The 25,753-nt window shown below is 36.9% G+C and overlaps 1 protein-coding gene across 6 annotated transcripts in view; it reads right to left on the bottom strand.

The window, feature by feature from the left end:
- Nvl (nuclear VCP like) overlaps window positions 1–25,753 on the bottom strand; it is a 136,439-nt gene that overhangs the window by 78,750 nt on the left and 31,936 nt on the right. For all 6 annotated transcript variants that reach the window (XM_071600028.1, XM_071600027.1, XM_071600029.1 and 3 more), the window contains exons 12-14: window positions 24,866–25,010; window positions 1,835–2,084; window positions 269–487 (exon numbers count right to left, since the gene is read on the bottom strand). In XM_071600028.1, coding sequence (XP_071456129.1) covers window positions 269–487; window positions 1,835–2,084; window positions 24,866–25,010 — 614 coding nt within the window. The remainder of the gene's footprint in view (window positions 1–268; window positions 488–1,834; window positions 2,085–24,865; window positions 25,011–25,753) is intronic.

Below are 25,753 nucleotides of genomic sequence, written 5' to 3'. Positions count from 1 at the left end.
TTGTTTCCTGGGAAAATATGAACTGGCTCCATCCCACTGCCCCCATCCTCTTACCTTTACAGGTGGTAAAAGTGTTCATGGTGATCCCTATCCTGGGACTATGAATCAGAATTTAACTAATAATAAAACTCATTGGAAAAGTAGGAAAAAAGAAAGAGAACATATAATCCAAGTCACTTTAGACATACAACCTGGTCAACATGCATGTAGCTTTATGTCCCTCAACTTATCAAACATACCAATAGCATTTAGCAGCTGATATACCTACCAATATTGCCATCGTGAGCTCTTCTCTAATATCTTCTAGGGCACCAATATCTGCCCATGTCACATTTGGGACAGTGACAAAGCCTTCTCTTTTGGCAGACGGTTGGACTGAAGCTAGAGCCACAATGAAATCATTCAATTCAATGCAAAGTCCTTGCATCTGCTCCTTTGAAAGGGGATCTTGGTCTCTTAATAACCCCAGAAGCCTTTGCAAGTCATCCTTAAAAGGAACAACAGGGGTGGGGGGGTGGAGGGGATATGTTATAAGGTTTTGTCACAGTTTGTTAAAAAGTTACAAATTATACTTTTAAAAATTATTACTCCAATATTCTGTAAGTTACAGTGAACTTCATAAATAACTTTCTCGCTTTGACAGAAGACATGTTCATTTATTCTAAACAGATCAAGTAAAGGTAAATCAACTATAATCAAATATAAGAATAATTTCCATGTACTATACTAGGGTTAGATATAGCAATCACAAGCAGTTGGCAAATATCCATTTCACCAATCATGATATTTCCCATTTCATTTATAAATATTCATGAAGCAACTAAATTTTGATGAAATTAAAGCAAAGTTATTTACTCTGGTGACAGTATAATTTCATTATATAGTTCCCTGATGTTTTATCAACTAAATATAGAGCAGACTATTTTCCTAGTATTATGAATCTTGAACTTCAATGGCAGGATTCTTGATTTGGAAAAGTACATGAAAGGATAAATGTAAAAAAATGAGTAAATCTAGGGAATTCAATTTTTAAAATTCTAACTTTGAGTGGGGTGCAGTGGTGCACACCTGTAATCCCAGTGGCTTAGGAAGCTGAGGCAAGAGGATCATGAATTTGAAGCCAGCCTCAGCAACTTAATGATGCCTTAAGCAACTTAGAGAGACCCTGTCTCAAAACAAACAAACAAATAAACAAAAAAGAGCTGGAGATGTGGTTCACTCGTGAGTTCAATCCAGGGTACAAAAAAAAATTCTAACTTTGAGATAAAAAATCCTAACTAACATGCAATATTATAAAAAAAATGAACTTGTTGTGATTTTTAACAAAAACAATGTTAATTTCAAATATGCAAGGGAAAAAACAAATGATTTAAATAGGAAAGGCCTGGATTTAAGTCTCTGCTTTATAAAGCAGAGGCTATGTAGCCTGGGGCAAGTCATAACATATTAAGCTTAGTGTCTTGGATGATAAAATGAGGAAAATAATATTTTCTTCACAAGATTATACAGATCAAATTATATCTAGAAGTCATCTGTGCAAAGTATAAAAATGATATATATATTACACTAAGATTTTACTCAAAAGTGTAACACTGATCTTGGACTGATAAATATTCCTCTCATATTCACAAAATTGGTCTCCAGAGCTGAGAGCAGCTAGAAACAAGGATTTGGTTATGTCAGAAAACTATCATTAGTTCACCTACCGAAAAGTTAACTAGGAAATATATGTCAATGTCCTAACATAAGCTGGCAAACTTTTTCTGCAAAGAACTAAATCTCATCTATACTAACACGTACTTGAATTTAATATAACACAAACATTTATAAGTACCTGAGTTTCAGATATGGGTTCAGTTCCCAATCTTTCTTCTTGGCCTCCTTCAGATGACAAACATTCAATCTCAGGATCTTTCTTCTGCTGTTCATGTAGCTTCATCAAGACCCTGTTGACTGCACACATAGCTGCCTCTCGGCAGAGTGCCATCAGATCAGCACCAACAAAGCCTGGCGTTAAGTGTGCTAAGTGACAAAAGTTAAAAGTCTCAGGAAGTCTTAGTTTTCGGCACAAAGTTTGAAGTATCCTATAGAAAGGACAAAGAACAAATTTCAGATTCATAACCTAACAGAAAAGAAAGTAATCAAATGTATTTATTTGAAGTCCTTTATCATGTTAAATTCGGTAAACAGTATCATAACAAGTAGTAATATCAAGTAATTCCTTCATTTAACAAATGCTAAATCACTACTACATGTCTGATATTATTCCAGAAAGAATTATGGTAATATCTACTTGCTAAGAACTATCCTAAGTGTTGTGAGGAATACAAAGACTTTTAGAATATTTTTCTTTTAGAATTTTACAGTATAACAGAGGGAATAAGATAAATAACTTCTGGGGATACTTATAGAGTAGACTAAATGGGCATCTACCAGATATCAGATATAAAAGCCTCCACACACTCCAATAAAACATTACTTCTATTTATCAATAAAAGTTATCTCTTTTTTTAAATTATTTTTTTTAGTTGTAGATGAAAACAATACCTTTATTTTATTTATTTATATGTGGTGCTGAGGATCTAACCCAGGGCCTCACATGTACTAGGCAAGCTCTCTACCACTAAGCCACAACCCCAAACTATAAAATGATATATATATTACAACTAAAAGTTATCTTTTTTTTTAAAGTTATAGGTGGAAATAATGTCTTCATTTTACTTTATGTGGTGCTGAGGATCGAACCAGAGCCTCACGCGTGCCAGGCAAGCACTCTACCTCTGAAACACAACCCCAGCCCCTAAAAGTTATCTTTTTTTTTTTTTTTAAATATTTATTTTTTTAGGTGTAGATGGACATAACACAATGCCTTTATTTTTATGTGGTGCTGAGGATTGAACCCAGGTCCCACCCATGCTAGGCGAGCGCTCTACCGCTGAGCCACAATCCCAGCCCCTTTAAAAGTTATCTTAACATATACTTTAACATCCAATTTTACATTAAAACAGTTACTTTTCCAATTTTACCTTTATCAACTGTTCATTTCTTGTATTCATGTGTTAAAATTTTTGTTCAACCCAAGTGGCAAGATGGTATGTGTCAAATAATATCTGGACTCCTAGATAATTATTATTAAAGGAATATCTTAAAACTTCTGATAAGACATACTAGATAAGAATTTAAAACAAGTAAAGACACTCAGGATGACAGATCTAAAGCCAACTGTATGAACTTGATACCAGTTCTGTCACTCTTTATAACCTGGGTCACTTTTTGCCTCTGTGCCTTGATTTTCTCATTTGTTAAATATGCACTAATCATAGCACTTTCTCATAAGATTATTGTTATAAATGCATACATGCAAAATACTTAGAAGAGTGGTTGATTAACATTGTCCAATGTTAATTATTAGTTATACACTGTGATGTTATATATTAAGTGGGATAAGTAAATGTAATGAAAAATTTTGAAACTTGTATGGGAGACTATTATTTTCAAATGTTAAGCTAATACAGACGAAATTATGAAAAATTATTTGGGATCATGCAAATAAACAGAATAGAAGCAGAAAAACATTACTGACAAATGAAAAATAATTTACTTAGATACTCTAAAAGACGGGAACCAAAAAGATTCCATTATATACCTATTTCTAAAAGACATAAACCCAAGTTGCTATTGGATAGGAGTACTAAGAAAATTTTACATGATATAAAAAAATGGCTAACAATATAAATAGCATCCTTTCTTAGTTATAATCTAAAGAGACAAGAACAAGGAAAGAAGCATAAACTCCACAGATAATCTATAGCCTTTACTTCCCCTAGTCTATTCTGGAAATACTACAGAAAATGTACGTCAAGAAGAGTGAAGCAGGTAACATCACTATACCAGACCTTAAACTATACTACAGAGTAATAGTAACAAAAACAGCATGGTATTGGCACCAAAACAGACTGGTAGACCAATGGTACAGAATAGAGGACACAGTACAAAATTACATTATATTAGACAAAGGTGCCCAAAACATGCACTGGAGAAAAGATAGCATTTTCAACAAGCGGTGCTGGGAAAACTGGAAATCCATATGCAACAAAATGAAATTAAACCCGTATCTCTCACCATACACAAAACTTAATTCAAAATGGATCAAGGACCTAGGAATTAAACCAGAGACTCTGCATCTAATAGAAGAAAAAGTAGGCCCTAATCTTCATCATGTGGGATTAGGCGCCAACTTCCTTAATAAGACTCCTATAGCACAAGAATTAAAACCAACAATCAATAAATGGGATGACATCAAACTAAAAAGTTTCTTCTCAGCAAAAGAAACAATCTGTGAGGTGAACAGAGAGCCTACATCCTGGGAACAAATCTTTACCCTTCACACATCATATAGAGCATTAATCTCTAGGGTATATAAAGAACTCAGAAAGCTAAGCACTGGAAAAAAAAAAATAACCCAACCAACAAATGGGCCAAGGACCTGAAACAGACACTTCTCAGAAGAGGATATACAATCAATCAACAAATATATGAAAAAATGTTCATCATCTCTAGCAATTAGAGAAATGCAAATCAAAACCACTCTAAGATATCATCTCACTCCAGTCAGAATGGCAGCTATCATGCAGACAAACAACAATAAGTGTTGGCGAGGATGTGGGGGAAAAGGTACACTCATACATTGCTGGTGGCACTGCAAATTGGTGCAGTCAATATGGAAAGCAGTATGGAGATTCCTTGGAAAGCTGGGAATGGAACCACCATTTGACACAGCTATCCCTCTCCTCAGTCTATACCCAAAAGACTTAAAAAGACCATACTACAGGGACACAGCCACATTAATGTTTATAGCAGCATAATTCACAATAGCTAAACTGTGGAGCCAACTTAGATGCCCCTCAGTGGATGAATGGATTAAAAAATGTGGCATATATACACAATGGAATTTTACTCAGCAATAAAAGAGAATAAAATCATGTCATTTGTAGGTAAATAGATGGCGTTGGAGAAGATAATGCTAAGTGAAATTATTCAATCCCAAAAAACCAAATGCCAAATGTTTTCTCTGATATAAGGAGGCTGACTCATAGTGGGAGTGGGGTGGGGGGGAATGGGAGGAATAGATGTATTCTAGATAGGGCAGAGGGGTAGGAGGTAAAGGGAGGGGGCAGGGGATTAGCAAGGATGGTGGAATGTGATGGACATCATTATCCAAAATACATGTATGAAGACACGAATTGTGTGTCAACCTACTGTATATACAGAGATATGAAAAATTGTGGTATATATGTGTAATAAGAATCGTAATGCAAAAAAAAAACCCAAGTACATGTATAAAGACATGAATTGGCGTGAACATACTTTATATAAAGATATGAAAAACTACTCTATATGTGTATAAGAATTGTAATACATTCCGTTGTCGTGTATTTTTTAAAAAATTAATTAAAAGAAGGATATGCATATATGCATTATTTGTAAAGATATAGATATATATGTCTTGCTAAGTCACCCAGGTTGTTCCCTAATTCCTGGACTCAAGCAATCCTCTAGCCTTAACCTCCTGAGTAGTTGAGACAACAAGTTGGCACCACTGTGCCAAGCTTCTAATCTTTAGTTTTTGAGACAGGCTCTTGCTATTTTGTCCCAGGCTGGCTAGTCCATAATATTAAGAGGTCTTTAAGCTACTAACATTATCTCAGATGGCACTAAATAGAGAGGTGTTTTATACTGATATCAGATACTCCAGGAAACACATATTATGAGGGTCCTCATATATGCACATTTTACTTTGACCTTCAGTCTTTTCATGTCATCTCTAGATGATGTGCTAAATACTAGAAACACCAAGAAAAGTTCAAAATATACGGATTTCTAAGCCTAGATGTCCATTAACAATAAATGAGGAAGTTAAAGGTTAGAGTCTCAGGCGCGTGCTGGGAAACGAGGAGATAGCGACGCAGGGATACAGCGCTGCAGTTTCTGCCAGCGGTGCAAGCACCGTACTCAGTGCTGAATTCTGGGCTCGAGACGGGGGAAGGAAGCGGTCCAATTCGGTTCTCCACGCCAGTCAGACCACAGAGGAGGCCAGTGGCCACCATCTTGGAGAGCTGACGTCACCATCCCTGTTTTCGACTGATCGCAGCTCATTCAGCCATACAACAGGTAATTTCAGGCTGCCATTTGCCTGCAGCTTGCAGACAAATTACTCAGGCTCAGTGCTAAATAACCCGCGGAAACTGCTTCTTGGAGCCTGCTCTTATCAGAGCATACACCGAGCACGGAGCGGCCGAGTTCCGGCTCCCAGAACTGCTCAGGCCCAGGGCTAAGGAGCCCGCGGAAACTGCTTCTCGGTCCGGGTCCTGCTGAGTACTGTGGAGGTAAATACCAACCCAGCCTTCGTGGGCAGTGGCAACAGGACTGAGACGGGGCCTGTGAGGGCCGGTCAGGACTCACCAGTTGCTTTTGGTCACCCGGCAAAGGGAAAGAAATGCTGCCATTCGCATAGGATACCAACATGGCAGAGATCTGATGTCATCAGAAAGCGGCGGAGGAGAGAACTTCATCAATACCAGCGGCGACAGAAACAGTTGGTCTCCTGGTAGGGAGGGTGAGTCACAGACACCCGAGTCTCTCTCGCTTTGTCGTCGAGCCAGAGGGGAGGAGCCGGGCCGCAACCCAAGGCCCGGAGCAGGCCTAGCGGCTCGCCGGCGTAGTGGTCGTGTGACCCCAATTGGAGAGGGGGCGGAGCGGAGCCACCACCCGCGCCCGCAAGGTGGGCAGACCTGCAACCTACCGGAAGAAAAGGCCCAGTGGTCCGCGGGCGTGGTAGGAGGGGCAGGGCAAAGCTGCCGCACGCGCCTGCAAGGTAGGCAGACCTGCGACAGACTGGCGGATCAGGCCCAGCGGCCTGCCGGCGTGGTACACACGTCACCCCAATTGGAGAAGGGGCAGAGCAGAGCCGCCGCCCGCGCCAGGAACAGGCCCAGCGACCTGCCGGCGTGGTAGTCATGACACCCCAATTGGAGTAGGGGCAGAGCAGAGCCGCCGCCCGCGCCAGGAACAGGCCCAGCGACCCGCAGGCGTGGTAGTCATGACACCCCAATTGGAGTAGGAGCAGAGCAGAGCCTTAGCCCGCGCCCGGAACAGGCCCAGCGGTCCGCGGGTGTGGTAGACAAGTCACACCAATTGGAGGGGGAGCAGAGCAGAGCCGCCGCCTGCGCCTGCAGGGTACGCAGACCTGCAACCGACCGGCGGACCAGGCCCGGTGGCCTGCCGGCGTGGTACACACATCACCCCAATTGGAGTAGGGGCAGAGCAGAGCCGCCGCCCGCGCCCAGAACAGGCCCAGTGATCTGCCGGCGTGGTAGTCACATCACCTCAATTGGAGTAAGGGCAGAGAAGAGCCGCCGCCCGCGCCTGCAAGGTAGGCAGACCTGAGACTGACCGGCAGAACAGGCCCAGGGGTCCGCGGGCGTGGTAAACAACTGACACCAATTGGAGGAGGGGCAGAGCAGAGCCGCCGCCCGCGCCTCCAAGGTAGGCAGACCGCCACCCAACCCTGCAAGAGAGACTTTTCAACTATACAAGAGTAATATAAATATATAGGGGGAAAAAATTTTCAAAAACACAACAGTTTCACCAAGCAGAAAGAAATGCAAACAGTATGAAAAGACAAGGAAAGAAAGGACCACAAGCAATGCAGGTCAACTCAACTTTAGAAGAGGTAACAGCTGCAGCAGATGGAATGTCAGATAAAGAATTCAGGATATACATGCTTCAGATGATCTGGAGTCTCAAGGAAGACATTAGACAGCAAAATCAGACAATGAAAGATCACTTCGACAATGAATTACACAAACAAATCCAGGAAGCAAAAGATCAACTATACAGGGAGATAGAGGTTATAAAAAACAAACAAACAGAAATCCTAGAAATGCAGGAAGCAATAAACCAACTTAAAAACTCAATGGAGAATACTACCAGCAGAGTAGAACACTTAGAAGATAGAACATCAGACAATGAAGACAAAGTATTTCAACTTGAAAAGAACATAGACAGCTCAGCAAGACTGTTAAGAAACCATGAGCAGAACATCCAAGAAATATGGGATAACATAAAGAGACCAAACTTAAGAGTCACTGGGATACAGGAAGGTATAGAGCTCCAAACCAAAGGAATGAGCAATCTATTCAATGAAATAATACGAGAAAACATCCCAGACGTGAAGAATGAGACAGAATCCCAAATCCTAGAAGCCTACAGGACGCCGAATGTGCAAAAACATAAGAGATCCACACCTAGACACATTATAATGAAGATGCCCAACATACAGAATAAGGAAAAAATTTTAAAAGCTACAAGAGAAAGGAAGCAGATTACATTTAGGAGTAAGCCAATCAGGATAACAGCTGATCTTTCAACACAGACTCTGAAAGCTAGAAGATCCTGGAATAACATATTTCAAACACTGAAAGAAAATGGGTTCCAACCAAGAATTGTGTATCCAGCGAAATTAAGCTTCAGGATGGAAGATGCAATTAAAACCTTCCATGATAAACAAAAGTTAAAAGAATTTGCAGCTAGAAAACCATCTCTTCAAAACATCCTCGGCAAAACATTACAGGAAGAGGAAATGGAAAATAACAATGAAAACCAACAGTGGGAGGTAGGACAGTAAAGGGGGGGAAAATAATCAAAGAGGAAAACAAACCATGTTTAGTAACAGAAATAAACAAATATGGCTGGAAGAACAACCCATATCTCAATAATAACCCTAAATGTTAATGGCTTAAACTCACCAATTAAGAGACACAGGCTAGTAGAATGGATCACAAAACAAGACCCAACAATATGCTGCCTATAGGAGACGCATTTGATAGGAAAAGACATACACAGGCTGAAGGTGAAAGGTTGGGAAAAATCATATCACTCATATGGACTTCGGAAACAAGCAGGAGTGTCCATACTCATATCAAATAAAATAGATTTCAAGCCAAAGATAATCAAAAGGGATAAAGAGGGTCACTACATACTGCTTAAGGGAACCATACACCAACAAGACATAACAATCATAAATTAATATGCCCCAAACAATGATGCAGCTATGTTCATCAAACAAACTCTTCTCAAGTTCAAGAGTCTAATAGACCACCATACAATAATCATGGGAGACTTCAACACACCTCTCTCGCCACTGGACAGATCTTCCAAACAAAAGTTGAATAAGGAAACTATAGAACTCAATAACACAATTAATAACCTAGACTTAATTGACATATATAGAATATACCACCCAACATCAAGCAGTTACACTTTTTTCTCAGCAGCACATGGATCCTTCTCAAAAATAGATCATATATTATGTCACAGGGCAACTCTTAGACAATATAAAGGAGTAGAGATAATACCATGCATCTTATCTGATCATAATGGAATGAAACTGAAAATCAACGATAAAAGAAGGAAGGAAAAAGCATACATCACTTGGAGAATGAAAAATAGGTTACTGAATGATCAATGGGTTATAGAAGACATCAAGGAGGAAATTAAAAAATTCTTAGAGATAAAGGAAAACACAGACACAACATATCGGAATCTATGGGACACATTGAAAGCAGTTCTAAGAGGAAAATTCATTGCTTGGAGTTCATTCCTTAAAAAAAGAAAAAAACAACAAATAAATGATCTCATACTTCATCTCAAAATCCTAGAAAAAGAAGAGCAAAACAACAGCAAAAGAAGTAGAAGGCAAGAAATAATTAAAATCAGAGCTGAAATTAATGAAATCGAAACAAAAGAAACAATTGAAAAAATTGACAAAACTAAAAGTTGGTTCTTTGAAACAATAAACAAAATCGACAGACCCTTAGCCATGCTAGCGAAGAGAAGAAGAGAGAGAACTCAAATTACTAGCGTACGGGATGAAAAAGGCAATATCACAACAGACACTTCAGAAATACAGAAGATAATCAAAAATTATTTTGAATCCTTATACTCCAATAAATTAGAAGATAGTGAAGGCATCGATAAATTTCTTAAGTCATATGATCTGCCCAGATTGAGTCAGGAGGATATAGACAACCTAAACAGACCAATATCAATTGAGGAAATAGAAGAAACCATCAAAAGACTACCAACTAAGAAAAGCCCAGGACCGGATGGGTATACAGCAGAGTTTTACAAAACCTTTAAAGAGGAACTAATACCAATACTTTTCAAGCTACTTCAGGAAATAGAAAAAGAGGGAGAACTTCCAAATTCATTCTACGAGGCCAACATCACCCTGATACCTAAACCAGACAAAGACACTTCAAAGAAAGAAAACTACAGACCAATATCTCTAATGAACCTAGATGCAAAAATCCTCAATAAAATTCTGGCCACTCGGATACAAAAACATATCAAAAAAATTGTGCACCATGATCAAGTAGGATTCATCCCTGGGATGCAAGCTGGTTCAATATACGGAAATCAATAAATGTTATTCACCACATCAATAGACTTAAAAATAAGAACCATATGATCATCTCGATAGATGCGGAAAAAGCATTCGACAAAGTACAGCATCCCTTTATGTTCAAAACTCTAGAAAAACTAGGGATAACAGGAACATACCTCAATATTGTAAAAGCAATCTATGCTAAGCCTCAGGCTAGCATCATTCTGAATGGAGAAAAATTGAAGGCATTCCCTCTAAAATCTGGAACAAGACAGGGATGCCCTCTCTCACCACTTCTGTTCAACATAGTTCTCGAAACACTGGACAGAGCAATTAGACAGACGAAAGAAATTAAAGGCATCAAAATAGGAAAAGAAGAACTTAAATTATCACTATTTGCAGAAGACATGATTATATACCTAGCAGACCCAAAAGGGTCTACAAAGAAACTATTAGAGCTAATAAATGAATTCAGCAAAGTGGCAGGATATAAAATCAACATGCATAAATCAAAGGCGTTCCTGTATATCAGCGACAAATCCTCTGAAATGGAAATGAGGACAACCACTCCATTCACAAGATCCTCAAAAAAAATAAAATACTTGGGAATCAACCTAACAAAAGAGGTGAAAGACTTATACAATGAAAATTACAGAACCCTAAAGAGAGAAATAGAAGAAGATCTTAGAAGATGGAAAAATATACCCTGTTCATGAATAGGCAGAACTAACATCATCAAAATGGCGATATTACCAAAAGTTCTCTATAGGTTTAATGCAATGCCAATCAAAATCCCAACGGCATTTCTTGCAGAAATAGAGAAAGCAATCATGAAATTCATATGGAAAAATAAAAGACCCAGAATAGCAAAAACAATGCTAAGCAGGAAGTGTGAATCAGGAGGTATAGCGATACCAGACTTCAAACTATACTACAGAGCAATAGTAACAAAAACAGCATGGTACTGGTACCAAAACAGGCGGGTAGACCAATGGTACAGAATAGAGGACACAGAAACCAATCCACAAAACTACAACTATCTTATATTTGATAAAGGGGCTAAAAGCATGAAATGGAGGAAGGATAGCATCTTCAACAAATGGTGCTGGGAAAACTGGAAATCCATATGCAACAAAATGAAACTGAATCCCTTTCTCTCGCCATGCACAAAAGTTAATTCAAAATGGATCAAGGAGCTTGATATCAAATCAGAGACACGCCGTCTGATAGAAGAAAAAGTTGGCTACGATCTACATACTGTGGGGTCGGGCTCCACATTCCTCAATAGGACACGCATAGAACAAGAGTTAGTAACTAGAATCAACAAATGGGACTTACTCAAACTAAAGTTTTTTCTCAGCAAAAGAAACAATAAGAGAGGTAAATAGGGAGCCTACATCCTGGGAACAAATCTTTACTCCTCACACTTCAGATAGAGCCCTAATATCCAGAGTATAGAAAGAACTCAAAAAATTAGACAATAAGATAACAAACAACCCAATCAACAAATGGGCCAAGGACCTGAACAGACACTTCTCAAACGAGGATATACAGTCAATCAACAAGTACATGAAAAAATGCTCACCATCTCTAGCAGTCAGAGAAATGCAAATCAAAACCACCCTAAGATACCATCTCACTCCAGTAAGATTGGCAGCCATTATGAAGTCAAACAACAACAAGTGCTGGCGAGGATGTGGGGAAAAGGGTACACTTGTACACTGCTGGTGGGACTGCAAATTGGTGCAGCCAATTTGGAAAGCAGTATGGAGATTTCTTGGAAAGCTGGGAAAGGAGCCACCATTTGACCCAGCTATTCCCCTTCTCGGTCTATTCCCTAAAGACCTAAAAAGAGCATGCTACAGGGACACTGCTACATCGATGTTCATAGCAGCACAATTCACAATAGCAAGACTGTGGAACCAACCTAGATGCCCTTCAATAGACGAATGGATAAAAAAAAATGTGGCATTTATACACAATGGAGTATTACTCTGCATTAAAAAATGACAAAATCATAGAATTTGCAGGGAAATGGATGGCATTAGAGCAGATTATGCTAAGTGAAGCTAGCCAATCCCTAAAAAACAAATGCCAAATGTCTTCTTTGATATAAGGAGAGTAACTAAGAACAGAGTAGGGACGAAGAGCAGGAGAAGAAGATTAACATTAAATAGGAATGAGAGGTGGGAGGGAAAGGGAGAGAGAAGGGAAATTGCATGGAAATGGAAGGAGACCCTCAGGGTTATACAAAAGTACATACAAGAGGAAGTGAGGGGAAAGGGAAAAATAATACAAGGGGGAGAAATGAATGACAGTAGAGGGGGTAGAGAGAGAAGAGGGGAGGGGAGGGGAGGGGAGGGGGGATAGTAGAGGGTAAGAAAGGCAGCAGAACACAACAAACACTAGTATGGCAATATGTAAATCAATGGATGTGTAACTGATGTGATTCTGTAATCTGTATATGGGGTAAAAATGGGAGTTCATAACCCACTTGAATCAAAGTGTGAAATACGATATATCAAGAACTATGTAATGTTTTGAACAACCAACAATAAAAAATTAAAAAAAAAAAAGAAAGAAGTTAAACCATTTGAGGTTTAAACCATTTGAGCATATTTCTTTTATTTGAAGGTGATGATATTTAAACTTGCCACATTTGTGATGTTCTGCTAAAGCTGGGAAAGATTTCAGTACAATGGCTGATTATTTTAGAGTTATATTTTTTCAAACACAGTACTGATGTCTGATACTAAGAGTCATTTTATATATAATACTTTGTACTCTTATGCTGACTGACATGTTTTATGTTTTCAGGTTTTATTTTGTTAATTCTTAAAGATAAGTTTTCATGAATACATGTAAATATTCTAGTTGAAAATTAACAAAATTGAAATTCTTCAGGAAATATATATCCATATATAATATACATGTGAAATGACATATATTTTATTGGTAAACATAAGAAAATATTCCTTTTGATGACAAAACAAAAATGTAAACCAAAAATGGGATTTGAATTATTATTTATTAGCAGACATAAAAAAAATAGAATACTGGAGATATTGTATTACTAGTGGGAGAAATTTTATAGCTTCTTTGGAAAATAATCTGACAATATAGAGAAAGGATCTTTTAAATTTCCAAGTTTGAGACAGGTAATTCTAAATCTGGGAATCTATCCAAGGAAAATCATCTTAAGGACAGAGAAATTTTGCATACAAATGTACTTATTGTAGTACTTTTTAGAATAGAAAGGAAAACAAATTGTTGAACAATAAAAGAAATTCAAGTAAATAATTGCATATCCACGGTAGGACTATGAATGTAGATATTAAATATGCTAATGATTAATTGTAGTAATAGGTTATAATACTTAGTAAAAGAAGCACTGCATAAAATTTATATATATATGCGCATCATGTATGCATATATACATATGTGGCATAAAACTATGTAAAAGCAATGCTTAGGAAAAACACTAAAATACAGTAAAATATTAATTAAAAAAACCAATAAGTGAATAAAGAAAATGTGCTATATGGAATAATGGAGTTGTATTCAGCCTTAAAGTATGAAATTATGTCATTTATAGAAAAATAGAACTAGAGAATATCATATTAAGTAAAATAAGCAAGACTCAGAAAGTCAAAGGTCTTGTGTTTTCTCTCAGATGTGGAAGCTAAAGACAAAAAGGGGAAAAGAACACCTCAAAAAAAAACAAAACAGAAGATCAGTACAGTAGAGAAGAGAAAAAGAGGAAGAAAAGGGGACATATTGTAGAATGAAATTGACCACATTATGCTATGTACATTTATGAATATATCACAATAAAACCCACTATTATGTATATTTATAATAAATCAAAAAATTTTAATTAGGTTTCCCAAATTAAATAATTGGTTTTTTAATTTATTTAACAAGATGAATTTTAACTACATTTTTTAATAAACTTTTAGTTTACAAACTTATTGTAAAGACAGTACAGAAAATTCTGTATACCCCAAACTCCTCTTTTATTATTAAGGATAGTTTTTAGAATTATTGGTCCAATATTTTATAGAATGTCCTTCAACTGGGATTTGTCTGATATTTTTCTCATGACTAGACTAGGCTAAGGTATTTTGGGAAGAAGACCACAGAGGTAAAGTGGCATTCTTATCATATCACATTAAGAACACATACTGATTTATCATTGTGGATGTAACTGCCTGGTTTCAGATAATGTTTGAAAGATTTTCTGACTGCTGGGCCTGGCAGCACATGCCAATAACCCCAGCAACTCCAGAGGTTGAGGCAGGAGGATCACAAGTTTAAGGGCAACCTCAGCCACTTAGTAAGACCTTGTCTCAAAATAAAAAGGGCTGTGAGGTAGCTCAGTAGTAGAGTGCTCCTAGGTTCAATCCTCAGTTGGAGGAGTGGGGCGGATGAGAAGAGAAGAGGTAAGGAGAGGCAAAGAAAGTCAAGGCAAAACAAGGCGAAAGGAAGCAAAGCAAAGGCAGGCCACTATAAAGTTACTCTTCCCTCCCAACCTTCCCAAACTATATACTCTTTAAAAAGAAGTCACTATGAATAGCTTATAGTTAATAAGTAAGGAGTTATAAACCACATACTCCAAAGAGATGAATCTACAAAATTTATTTTAAATTCTTCTTCTTCTTCTTCTTATTTTTTTTTTTTTGAGAGAGAGAGAGAGAGAGAATTTTAATATTCATTTTTTAGTTTTCGGTAGTCACAACATCTTTCTTTGTATGTGGTGCTGAGGATCAAACTCAAGCACGCTTGAGCCACATCCCCAGCCCCTATTTTAAATTCTTCTGAACCAGATATTCTCAATCACTTATTTATTTACTTATATCACTATAAACTAACAGACATTTGATTAACTGTAATCCTGAACCACAGATTATAAAGAGTATGGAGAATGGTAAATGACCTAGCAGAGGGAACCAAGTGAAAATTAACCTTCCACAAAGAGATGCACTAATAAGACACAGATATTTGCTTGATGTAACTCCAAAGACTCAGAACTAGAGAAATCAATGTTAAACTACAGAAAGAAAAACCAAGGAAAGGAAACAAAAACACAAAAATTATCTGAAAATTGCAAAAGAAGTACCAAGGTGGCTGGGGATATAGCACAGTTGGAAAAGTGCTTGCCTTGCATGCGCAAGGCTATGGGTTCAATCCCCAGCACCACAAATAGATAGATATCTTTCAAATAGATAGATAGACAGACAGATAGATAAATTGTTATTGAAAAGAAAAATTCATTAAGAAAAAAAATTAAGGGCTGGGGATGTGGCTCAAGCGGTAGCGCGCTCGCCTGGCATGTAGGCGGCCTGGGTTCGATCCTCAGCACCACATACAAACAAAGATGTTGTGTCCGCCGAAAACTAAAAAATAAATAAATAAAAAAAAAGAAAAAAGAAAAAAAATTAAGATCCCACATGCTCTGCACACTTTCAACCAACAGAACACCAGAAATTTGCTCTTGTATATAACTTAACCAGTTAAGGGATGCTCCAGGTTTGTGGACCATAAAATCAACTCCATCAGGAAAATAGGTCTAAGTCTAATGTATCATGTATATAACTCTTTAGCCTCCTCCCCTTGCACATATCAGAAGACCAGTAGTTAGATTTATAGTCCCATAGTATTGTCTGAAGATACTTTTCTGAAAATTCTGAACTGACCTAACACAAAATGTCTACAGAAACTGATATTTTAAGTTTTCCATCTAAAACTGATATTTTAAGTTTTCCATCTAAAAGTTAGCTGGTTATCAGACTGCTTTATAATAACATTCACCCTACAACAAAGCAGCTTGTATTACAGATGTCTAATCAGCCTTTTACAATATGGAGAGCAAGGACTGCCAACATGAGAAAAGCCACCAAAAAGATGTAACAATAATCATAACAGTGGTTAATTATCAAGACTTATTACACACCAAGTAATGCAGTTTGACTTTACATTTTGTCTCTCACTGCTTCTCAATAGAATGAAATATACAAGACAGACCAAAACAAACATACACACATGCAGTGGGGAAAAAAGAAACTCAGGAAATTAAGAGAATGCAGAAAACAAAAAGCAACAGAAATACAAATTTATAAACATGGAAAAGACAAAAAAACTAGAGAATACAAAGTCCAGAACTGGAATAAGAGGAATTTCCAAAAGAGCAAATAGAAAAAAGTGTATGGAGGAAATTATTAAGACACTGTGTTTGATCCCCAGGACTGTAAAAAACAAACCAAAATAATAGTAATTAAAAGAAAAAATTAGGATTAAAAACAATCTGAAAAACTCCCAGAAAGGAAATCACATTATTACACAGTAGGACACTGGATTTCTCAATATTGACAATGAAGCAATGAAACTTTGCTGTCAAAATGATTAAAGAAAATTATTTTTGACAGTTTTTCTAGGCAGGGAATTCTACATTAAGCAAGTGAAAATAAAGGGAGAAAGAAAGGAGAGAAGAAAAGAAGGGGGAAAAAAAGAAAGAACAGAACTTTTTGCACACAAAAGGTCCCACAATTTGGGCTGGGGCTGTAGCTCAGTGGTAGAGCACTTGCCTAGCTTGTGAGAGGCACTGGGTTTGATCCTCAGCACCACAAATAAATAAGTAAAGGTATTATGGAAAAAAATTATTAAGAAAAATCCCACATTTTATCTTCACACATCATATCGCATTAATAAAGATGTACTCTGGCAAAAAAAAAAAAAATGGAATAAACTAGAAAAAAAAAAAAAAGACTAATATGGGTTGTAGGAAATAAGTAAACCAAGATAGAAAACAGACCAGTGGAATTCCTTGAATGACAGTCAGATATCAGGACAATTACTGAGGTCCAGTGAGCTATCACTCCAGACTAAACACAAAAACAAAAGCATTCTCCTAGGGATGTCTCCAAGAGGGAAAAATGGAACCTGTAGTGGGTTAGTCAGCTTTCTGTCACTAAAACAAACACTTGAGATAATTAGCTGATAAAAGAGAAAAGGTTATTTTAGTTCACAGATTCAGTCTATGATGAGGTGGACAAAGTGCTTTCAGGCCTTTGATGTGTGGCAGAGCACATCATGGCAAGAGCATGTAGTACAGGAAAACTGCTTCCCTAGGGCCATGAAACAAAAACTAGGAAGGAGGAGGGGAAAAGACCAGGATCCCACATTCCCATGTGAGGGCACTCCCTAAATGACCTGAAGACCTCAAACTAGCCCCCACCTCTTAAAGTTTCTACAACCTCCCAAAAGCACCAAGCTAGGGATCAAGCATTTAACAAATGGGCCTCTTGGGAACATTCCATATCCAAATTGTATCACTGAAAATTATGATAAGTTTGACCAGGCAAAAAATAAAATGAATTGATATTTAATAGCAGAACAAGAACATCAGAGAATAAAATAAACAAAGGACAATCATGAATTCTAGAAAAAAGGTGAAGAGAGGGAATGCAGTCAGAATATTTTACTTGAATCTTTAGTAAACAATTACATAGATGAGAAATGAAAATGCAAAATGTGGGTATAGTCAAAATTCATAAAATATTTGAAAAAGGGGGGAAAAAAGGCTATATTTTGAAAAGGTAAGCTGTTCACGTAACTTAACGGAAAACCAATGGGAAACAGCTAATGTTACTGGACAACAAGAAAAATGACCAGAAGGTATAACTTTGAAGTGATTAATTCTGTGGTACAATATTAGAAGAAGGAAGCAGGTAGGGAACTATTGTGTTTTGTTAAAAGTTTATTTTCACTGTTTGGCTTTTGACTAAGTAAAATAAGTACCTTCATTTTCCAAACAGTAAGTGTTGGCGAGGATGTGGGGGAAAAGGCACACTCATACATTGCTGGTGGGACTACAAATTGGTACAGCCAATATGGAAAGCAGTATGGAGATTCCTTGAAAAACTGTGAATGGAACCATTATTCGACCCAGCTATCCCACTCCTTGGTCTATACCCAAAGGACTTAAAAACAGCATACTACAAGGGATACCACCACATCAATGTTTACAATTCAGAACAGCTAAACTGTGGAACCAACCTAGATGCCCTTCAGTAGATGAACGTATAACGAAAATGTGGTATATACACACAATGGAATATTACTGCTGAATAGTATTAAAAGAGAATAAAACAAGGAATTTGCAGATAAATGGATGGAGTTGGAGAATATAATGCTAAGTAAAGTTAACTAATCCCAAAAAACAAAATGCCGAATGTTTTCTCTGATATAAGGATGCTGATTCATAATGGGGTTGGGGCAGAGGAGCATGGGAGGATTAGACAAACTCTAATGGTGGAATGAGATGGACATCATTACCCTAAGTACATGTATGAAGACACGAATGATGTGACTCTATTTTGTGTACAAACCAGAGATATGAAAAATTGTGCTCTATATATGTAATATGAACTGCAATGCATTCTGCTGTCATACATAACAAATTAGAATAAAATTTTTTTTTAAAGTACCTTCATTTACAAAATATCAATTAAGGAAAAAAAAACTGTAAGAAAAAATATATTTTTATATGAAGCCTGATTGAAAAATAACAACCCTTGTCCCTAATTCAATAAATATGAAACAAGAATTAACTATGTGCTAAATGTTGGGCCAAGTGAAGATGAGAAAAGCATGGTTTCTATATGAGACTCACATTCTAGTTCCACTGTAAAAGAGGGAATGGCAAATTTTGCATTAAATGTTAATATTAGCTTAATACTAAGGAAATACTACAAACACCAACTTTAAAACCTCTTCAAACTTAAGGAACATGAAAATATTACCCTCTCTTAAACTAATTGAACATTGCCAAGAATGAGCCAAGTGATTCTTTACCATGCAGTCTACAAAGTTCAGGGAAAATAAACTCAAAACAGATTATAAATACATTAGGAGTAATTTTTAAGTGTAAGTTTGGAGTATCAGCTTATCTTGAACCACTGTTGGTCTAGGGTCTCAAAATATCCAGATCCAGAAATGAGAATTTCTCAGATTTCCAAAATGTGGCTTGAAATAAGATTCACCAAAAAGGAATTCCAAGACTTCTTTACATTTTACTTTACATTTACTATACAAAAGACTGGTTAACGAAAAAGAAACCAAAGGACTCAAATATTTAAAACCATAATCCGAACTAAGGTCACTAAATGCATGAGAACAGACTACTTCTGACATGATTCACAGGAAATACCAGTAGCACCTAAGGAAGATTGTTGCTAAAAGAACAAAGCTTCATCTAACCAAACCCTTGTATTTAACGTCCAGTTTGTAGGAAAAACAAGAATAGAAGAACAGGTTAAATGACATATTAACGATACAATGAAGGGCTGGCTGGCATTGTGGCTCCACGGTAAAGCACTGGCCTAGCACATTCAAGGCCCTGTGTTTGATCCTCAGAACCACATAAAAATAAATAAGTAAAATAAAGGTATAAAAAAATATTTAAAAAAAAAAAGGATACAATGAGCCAAATCCAGAAAGTAGGAAATTCTACAGAATAAGGACCTGTTTCTTCTATAAATAAAATGGTAAGGAAAATAGAAAGGGAGAAAGTACTAATTCTATTGTAAAAACAAAACCAGGCATAGTGGCACACACCAGCAGCTCTGGAGGCTGAGATAGAAGGATTCTAAGTTCAAGGCCAGGTCAGCAATTTAGTGAGGTCCTAGATAATTAAATGAGACCCTTTCTCAAAATTTTTAAAAAATAGCTGAGGATGCAGCTCAGTGAAAAATTGCCCTGTGTTAAATATCCAGTCCAAAAATAAAAGAAAGAAAGAAAACAATTAAAGATCAAACAGTATACTATAAGACTGTGGAAAAACAGACAATCCTGTTCAGTAATAGTCAATAATAGTGGAAATGTAAAGATGGCCAGGTTCATAGTGCACACCTATAATCCCAACAACTAGGGAGGCTGAAACCAGAGGTTGACAAGTCCAAGACCAACCTCAGCAACTTGGTGATTCTTTCACAAAATTAAAAATTAAAAGGGCTGGAGATGTTGTTCTGTGGTAAAGCGCCCCGGCTTCAATACCCAGTACCACTTAAAAAAATAAATAAATAAAAATGGCACAAACCTATTGGGAAATAAGGTGCTATCTACCAAAATTACATATACATCTGTCTTTGACTCATTAATTTTGCTTTAAGAATCTATTCCAAAAATATACTCACAAAACTACAAAAAGATGCATCAGAAGATCAATGAATTAAGTAAAAATCTGGAAGTCCTGAACAAGAATTGAAAGAATCAGTATAAACTCCTCTTGTATTTTATTAAATATATACACATTTCACACATATTTTTTAACACTTCTATGAATGTGTGTTTCCTACCTCATTCACTGAATGGTGTACAAAAAATGACTAAGTTCAAAGTAACAAGCATCCCTAGTGCCCAGATTATGATTACAAAGTACCACTTCAAACACAAAACAAAACATACACCCCCCCTCCAAAGTACCACTTCCTATTAAAAGGAACCAATACCCTTAAGAACTATGTCTAATACCAAGTCTGGCACAGAAAATACTTAAGTCTGGATCTTCTTGTTCATTTTGATTCTTCTTATAGTTCATAAAGACTGTAAAAATGTTAATTGTTGAAATTGGATAGTAAATACATGGGGGTTTCATTATTGTAATGGTTTTTTAAAGCATGTCCACTAATAAAAAAAATGTTGATCCACATTTTATTATGACAGAGGGTCTGTGTATCTTCCCCTTGAATTTGGGCTGACTTTAGTGACTAATCAACCATCTAATATGGTGGAAGTGATGGTATATGATTTCTAAGGCTAGGTTTAAAAAAGCAATGCCACTTTGGCCTAGTCAATGAAACCCTCAAACTATAGCCCCAAGCTGTCATGTAATCACCCTACCACACTGAGAATACCTGGCTGTTAGGAAGCCCAAATTAGGCATGAGAAGCCCTAAATTGACAAGAAAAAAAAAAGGAGAGAATCACAGTCTCTGGGACAGGAGTTCCCTATTTTTCTCCTTTACTAGAAGAGCAATAAGCCTTCTTTTTCTAAAAAAGAAGAAGAAGGGGGTAGGGGGAGCAATTAGATAGGTACACAGATAAAAAATGGGTTGAATAAATAGGTAGATAGATCAATGAATATAAAACCATGGCTCTGATACCCCAATATTCTATCTCTAACTACCAGAACCATATAATACCAGACAGAATAAGCCTCTGACTGAGGCTTTTTAAAATTCTTGACATACAGAAATTATGAAATACAATGAAATGACTATTATTTTAAGCCATTAAGTTTTGGAATAGTTTATTTTGGAACAATAACAACTAGGCTGGGTATGTGGCACACACCTATAATCCCAGAGGCACAAGAAACTGAGGCAGGAGAATAATGAATTCAAAGCCAGCCTCAGCAACTTAGTAAGGCATTAAGCAACTCAGTGTCTCTAAGTAAAATACAAAAAAGGACTGGGGATGTGGCTCAGTGGTTAAGCAGCCCTGGGTTCAATCCTGGGTACCAAAAAAAAAAAGAAACTAGAACAATTATATGAATCTCCTTTTATGTGCACTGAAAATTTTCCATAATAAAAATGCTTTTAAAGTTCAGAAGAAAAAGCCAGATGTGGTGGCACAGGCCTATAATCCAAGCAACTCTGAAGGCTGAGGCAGGAAGATCACAAGTTTGAGGCCAGGCTCAGCAAAACCCTAAGCAACACAGTGAGAACCTGTTTTAAAATAAAATTAAGGGGGGAAAAAAAGTGGGGGGAGGGGGGCTGGGGATGCAGCATAGTGGTAAAGTGCCTCTTTAGTACCCGTTCCCCACACTAAAAAAAGTTCAGAAAAATATTAACAGCGCCCTTAAACATTTTTTCTAGGCCTGAAGGTGAAGTTCAGTGGTAAAGTGCTTGCTTACTATATGTGAGGGCCTGAGTTCAATTCCCAGGACCTGCCAAAAAAAAAAAAAAGATGTGCGAGGTTACATTAATTCTATACTCATAAGAAACCTTTAAGCTAAGGTATTATTACCATCTTACAGATAAATTATTATTACTGTAATACAAATAAATAAACTAAAGCTTAGAAATGTTTAATAGCTAGAACAAAGATACCATGAGGCAGAGCTGGGATAACTTCCAGCACTGACTCAAAGTCCTGGCACCTACTCACCGACACTCCACTCAGTTATGCCCAGTCCACTATTTCCCACTTCATTTACTCTCAGTTACACCTCAACCTTATCATCACCTGGATCTGGCTAACCCCTACAATCACTATTTAAAATACCTTAGTCTGTCCAGAGTAGTCCCTACCCTCTAGCTTATGTGCTCCATTACTCCCACTCACCTGTTCTTGGACCTCACAAGGTTCTTTGGTTTACAGCCTCATCAAATACTATTTTTACAGTTTGGAGTCCACAATCTTTTCTTTTCTTCTTCTTCTTCTTCTTTTTTTTAATCTAAACCCTAAATCTCTATTTCTCCTTGCCTGGACCTAGATTGTTCAGCATCACAGGTAAAGAAAAATCACAAATCTGCCTACTGGTACCATTCTATACTTTAATCCTGAACAAGGCCAGGCAATCTTATCATTATTCTAGTCAACTAATCTCAATTTTCCAAAAATAATTTCAGATCTTTTTTTTTGGTACCAGGGATTGAATTCAGGGGCGCTTAATCATTGAGCTACACGCAATTATTTTTATTTTTATTTTGAGACAGGGTCTCACTAAGTTGCTTGGGGCCTCTCTAAATTACCGAGACTGGCTTTGAATTTACAATCCTCCTGCCTCAGACTACCAAGATGCTAGGATTATAGGCATGTGCCACCATGCCTGGCTACTCAGATCTTTATACTCTGCAAACTTCTAACTCATCCACTATGTATCTTTCCTTCATCAGACAATATCACTCTTTTAACTCAGAGGAAACACCCTCAGTTTTCCAGTACAATATTGATAAACCTACGTATTTCATATCCTTCCTTCTTCCCTTTTGTAAGGCCAATAGAATGTACAAGCACTGAATCCCCAAGCCTCCCATCTGCTCCTTCCAATCAACATTTCAATATACTCAAGTTTTTACTACTCTAAAAAGAAATTCCTCTTTATACATCCCATTGTCTACAAGGAATTGTTTTTCCTAGGAAATGGAATTGAATGTTGATAGAGCAAATATCAAACAGACATCCACCGATAAACAAAAGGCTTCTTACAAGCTCCTTATTTCTCTCACTGTGTTGTAAGCACCTTGAAAGCAAGGACTTAAAACTCTTTATATACGCACAATACTTGCCAAGGTAGTATATAGACTTACTATACCTTTATACATGTTTACTGAATAAATATGAGCAACTTAAATATTAAATATTATTTTGCCTCAGATATAATAAACATGTTAGTAAACAAAGCCAAGTGGCTGATTAACTGTTTAAACAGTGTATGTGTGTACAAGAGGGTGGCCGAATGCAATTAGCATATGTAGATATAACAGCTTAAGAAGAAAGTGCCAAAAAAATCCTTGGCGAACAAGTACTGGGAAGAAGTGGAGGATGGCAGGGCCCCCTCCAAGCCTTTCTCCTACCCACAGTGCTTTCTGATCACTTCTTCCATCCTTCCCCTTCTTCACTGTTCCTATGACCATTTTCTTTCACTATTTACCACTTTTTCCTAAAAGAGCCTAGTAACACGTATACCAATTTTTAGTGTCATTAACTTAAGGCAAAGCCATTATAAATGTGACACTTCAGAACATTTCTTCACTAGACTCCAAATGTACTTCTTGAGATATTTTTGTTTATTGATGGACATTTATCTATTTGCTCTGTGGACATTCCACCCCTACTAGTGGGAAAGGCTGACCCTGCAGCAAACACAGACAACGTTCAACTAACTCTCTGGCTGCCATTTCATTTTTTTGTCATGGGACCATGGTCTAAGTCAGGTTACTATTAAGGGTTAAAGCACTATACTCAATGTGAACTAGATGGCACTGCTCTATTCCATAGCTCAAGACACTGTCCCTAAGCTGGTCAGCAAAAGACACAAGCCATCATTAACAAGACTAGACAAATGAATATGAATATGTAAATTCATCATTACTACTGAAAAACAACCTGAAACAATATCCTACTGATTAATCAGTAAGTTGTATTCTTAACCATAATTTGATGTGGGATTTTTTTTTTCTTTTTTCTTTTCTTTTGTGGTGCTGGGGATTGAACCCAGGGCCTTGTGCATGTAAGGCAAGCACTTTACCAACTTAGCTATAACCTCAACCCGAGATTTTTTTCTTAACAAATCAATTTCACTGACAGAGAGAGAGAGAGATAAGGCTACATAGTATTTCTCACCCCTTACTTTCAAAGAATTTAATATGTAGATGACATAGTGGCATACAAACATCATTCTATAAGAATATACCTTTCTCTGGATGCTTCATCAGGGATACCTAGGCATATTTCTCGGTCGAACCTTCCTGCACGTCTCAAAGCAGGGTCTAACGAATCTGGTCGATTAGTAGCTCCAATAACCAGGACTTGAGCTGTAGCAGCCACGTTATTCAAATCTAATAAGAACCAGACACAAAACAGTGGTGACAAAGACATCTATCACATTACACAAATCATTTAATGGTTAGAGATGAAGTATTACACACTTAAATGTGTAATATGTCTCATAGAGACAGACATTATTACCCTATATACATGTATGATTACATTACTGGAATGACTCTGGACCATGTATAGCCAGAGGAATGAGAAGTTGTGCTCTATTTGTGTACAATATGTCAAAATGCATTCTACTGTCATGTATAATAATTAAAAAACTTTTTTAAATTAAAAAAAAGTTTAGAGATAAAAAATGTCTTATATCTAAAAAGTATCTTAGCAATTCATAATGTATTCAGAAATATTAAGTGTATAATTAAGAATACAGGCTGTAAGCCAAGTTTTATGAAATATAATTATTGGTAGTATAAATGAAACACCACAGTAAAACAAAAAAGATATTGTGAATTCCAACTGAGGAATAAGGGAGGGTTTGTGAAAGAGGTAATATTTCAGGAAACACCAAAGGTGAATATGATGTTAAATTTAAAAGCAGAGATAGATGCTAATTAAATTCTATGGAGAAGAAAAAGCTTGAGTGACAACACAGAGTTGGAAATTGCATGGTACATTTAGGCAAGGTCATCAATCTAACCACAGGGAGTCTGGGGAGGTCAGTAACATGGATTTCCGGGGATGAACAGAATGTAGGCCTTAAAGTTTATCATTCCTAAGTTTATTTCTCTAAATTGAACCAGGA

The sequence above is a fragment of the Marmota flaviventris genome, chromosome 12, assembly GCF_047511675.1.
Source record: "Marmota flaviventris isolate mMarFla1 chromosome 12, mMarFla1.hap1, whole genome shotgun sequence".
Lineage (NCBI taxonomy): Eukaryota > Metazoa > Chordata > Mammalia > Rodentia > Sciuridae > Marmota > Marmota flaviventris.
The sequence above is the reverse complement of the archived record's forward strand: the minus strand, read 5'-3'. Positions and strand labels throughout refer to the sequence as shown.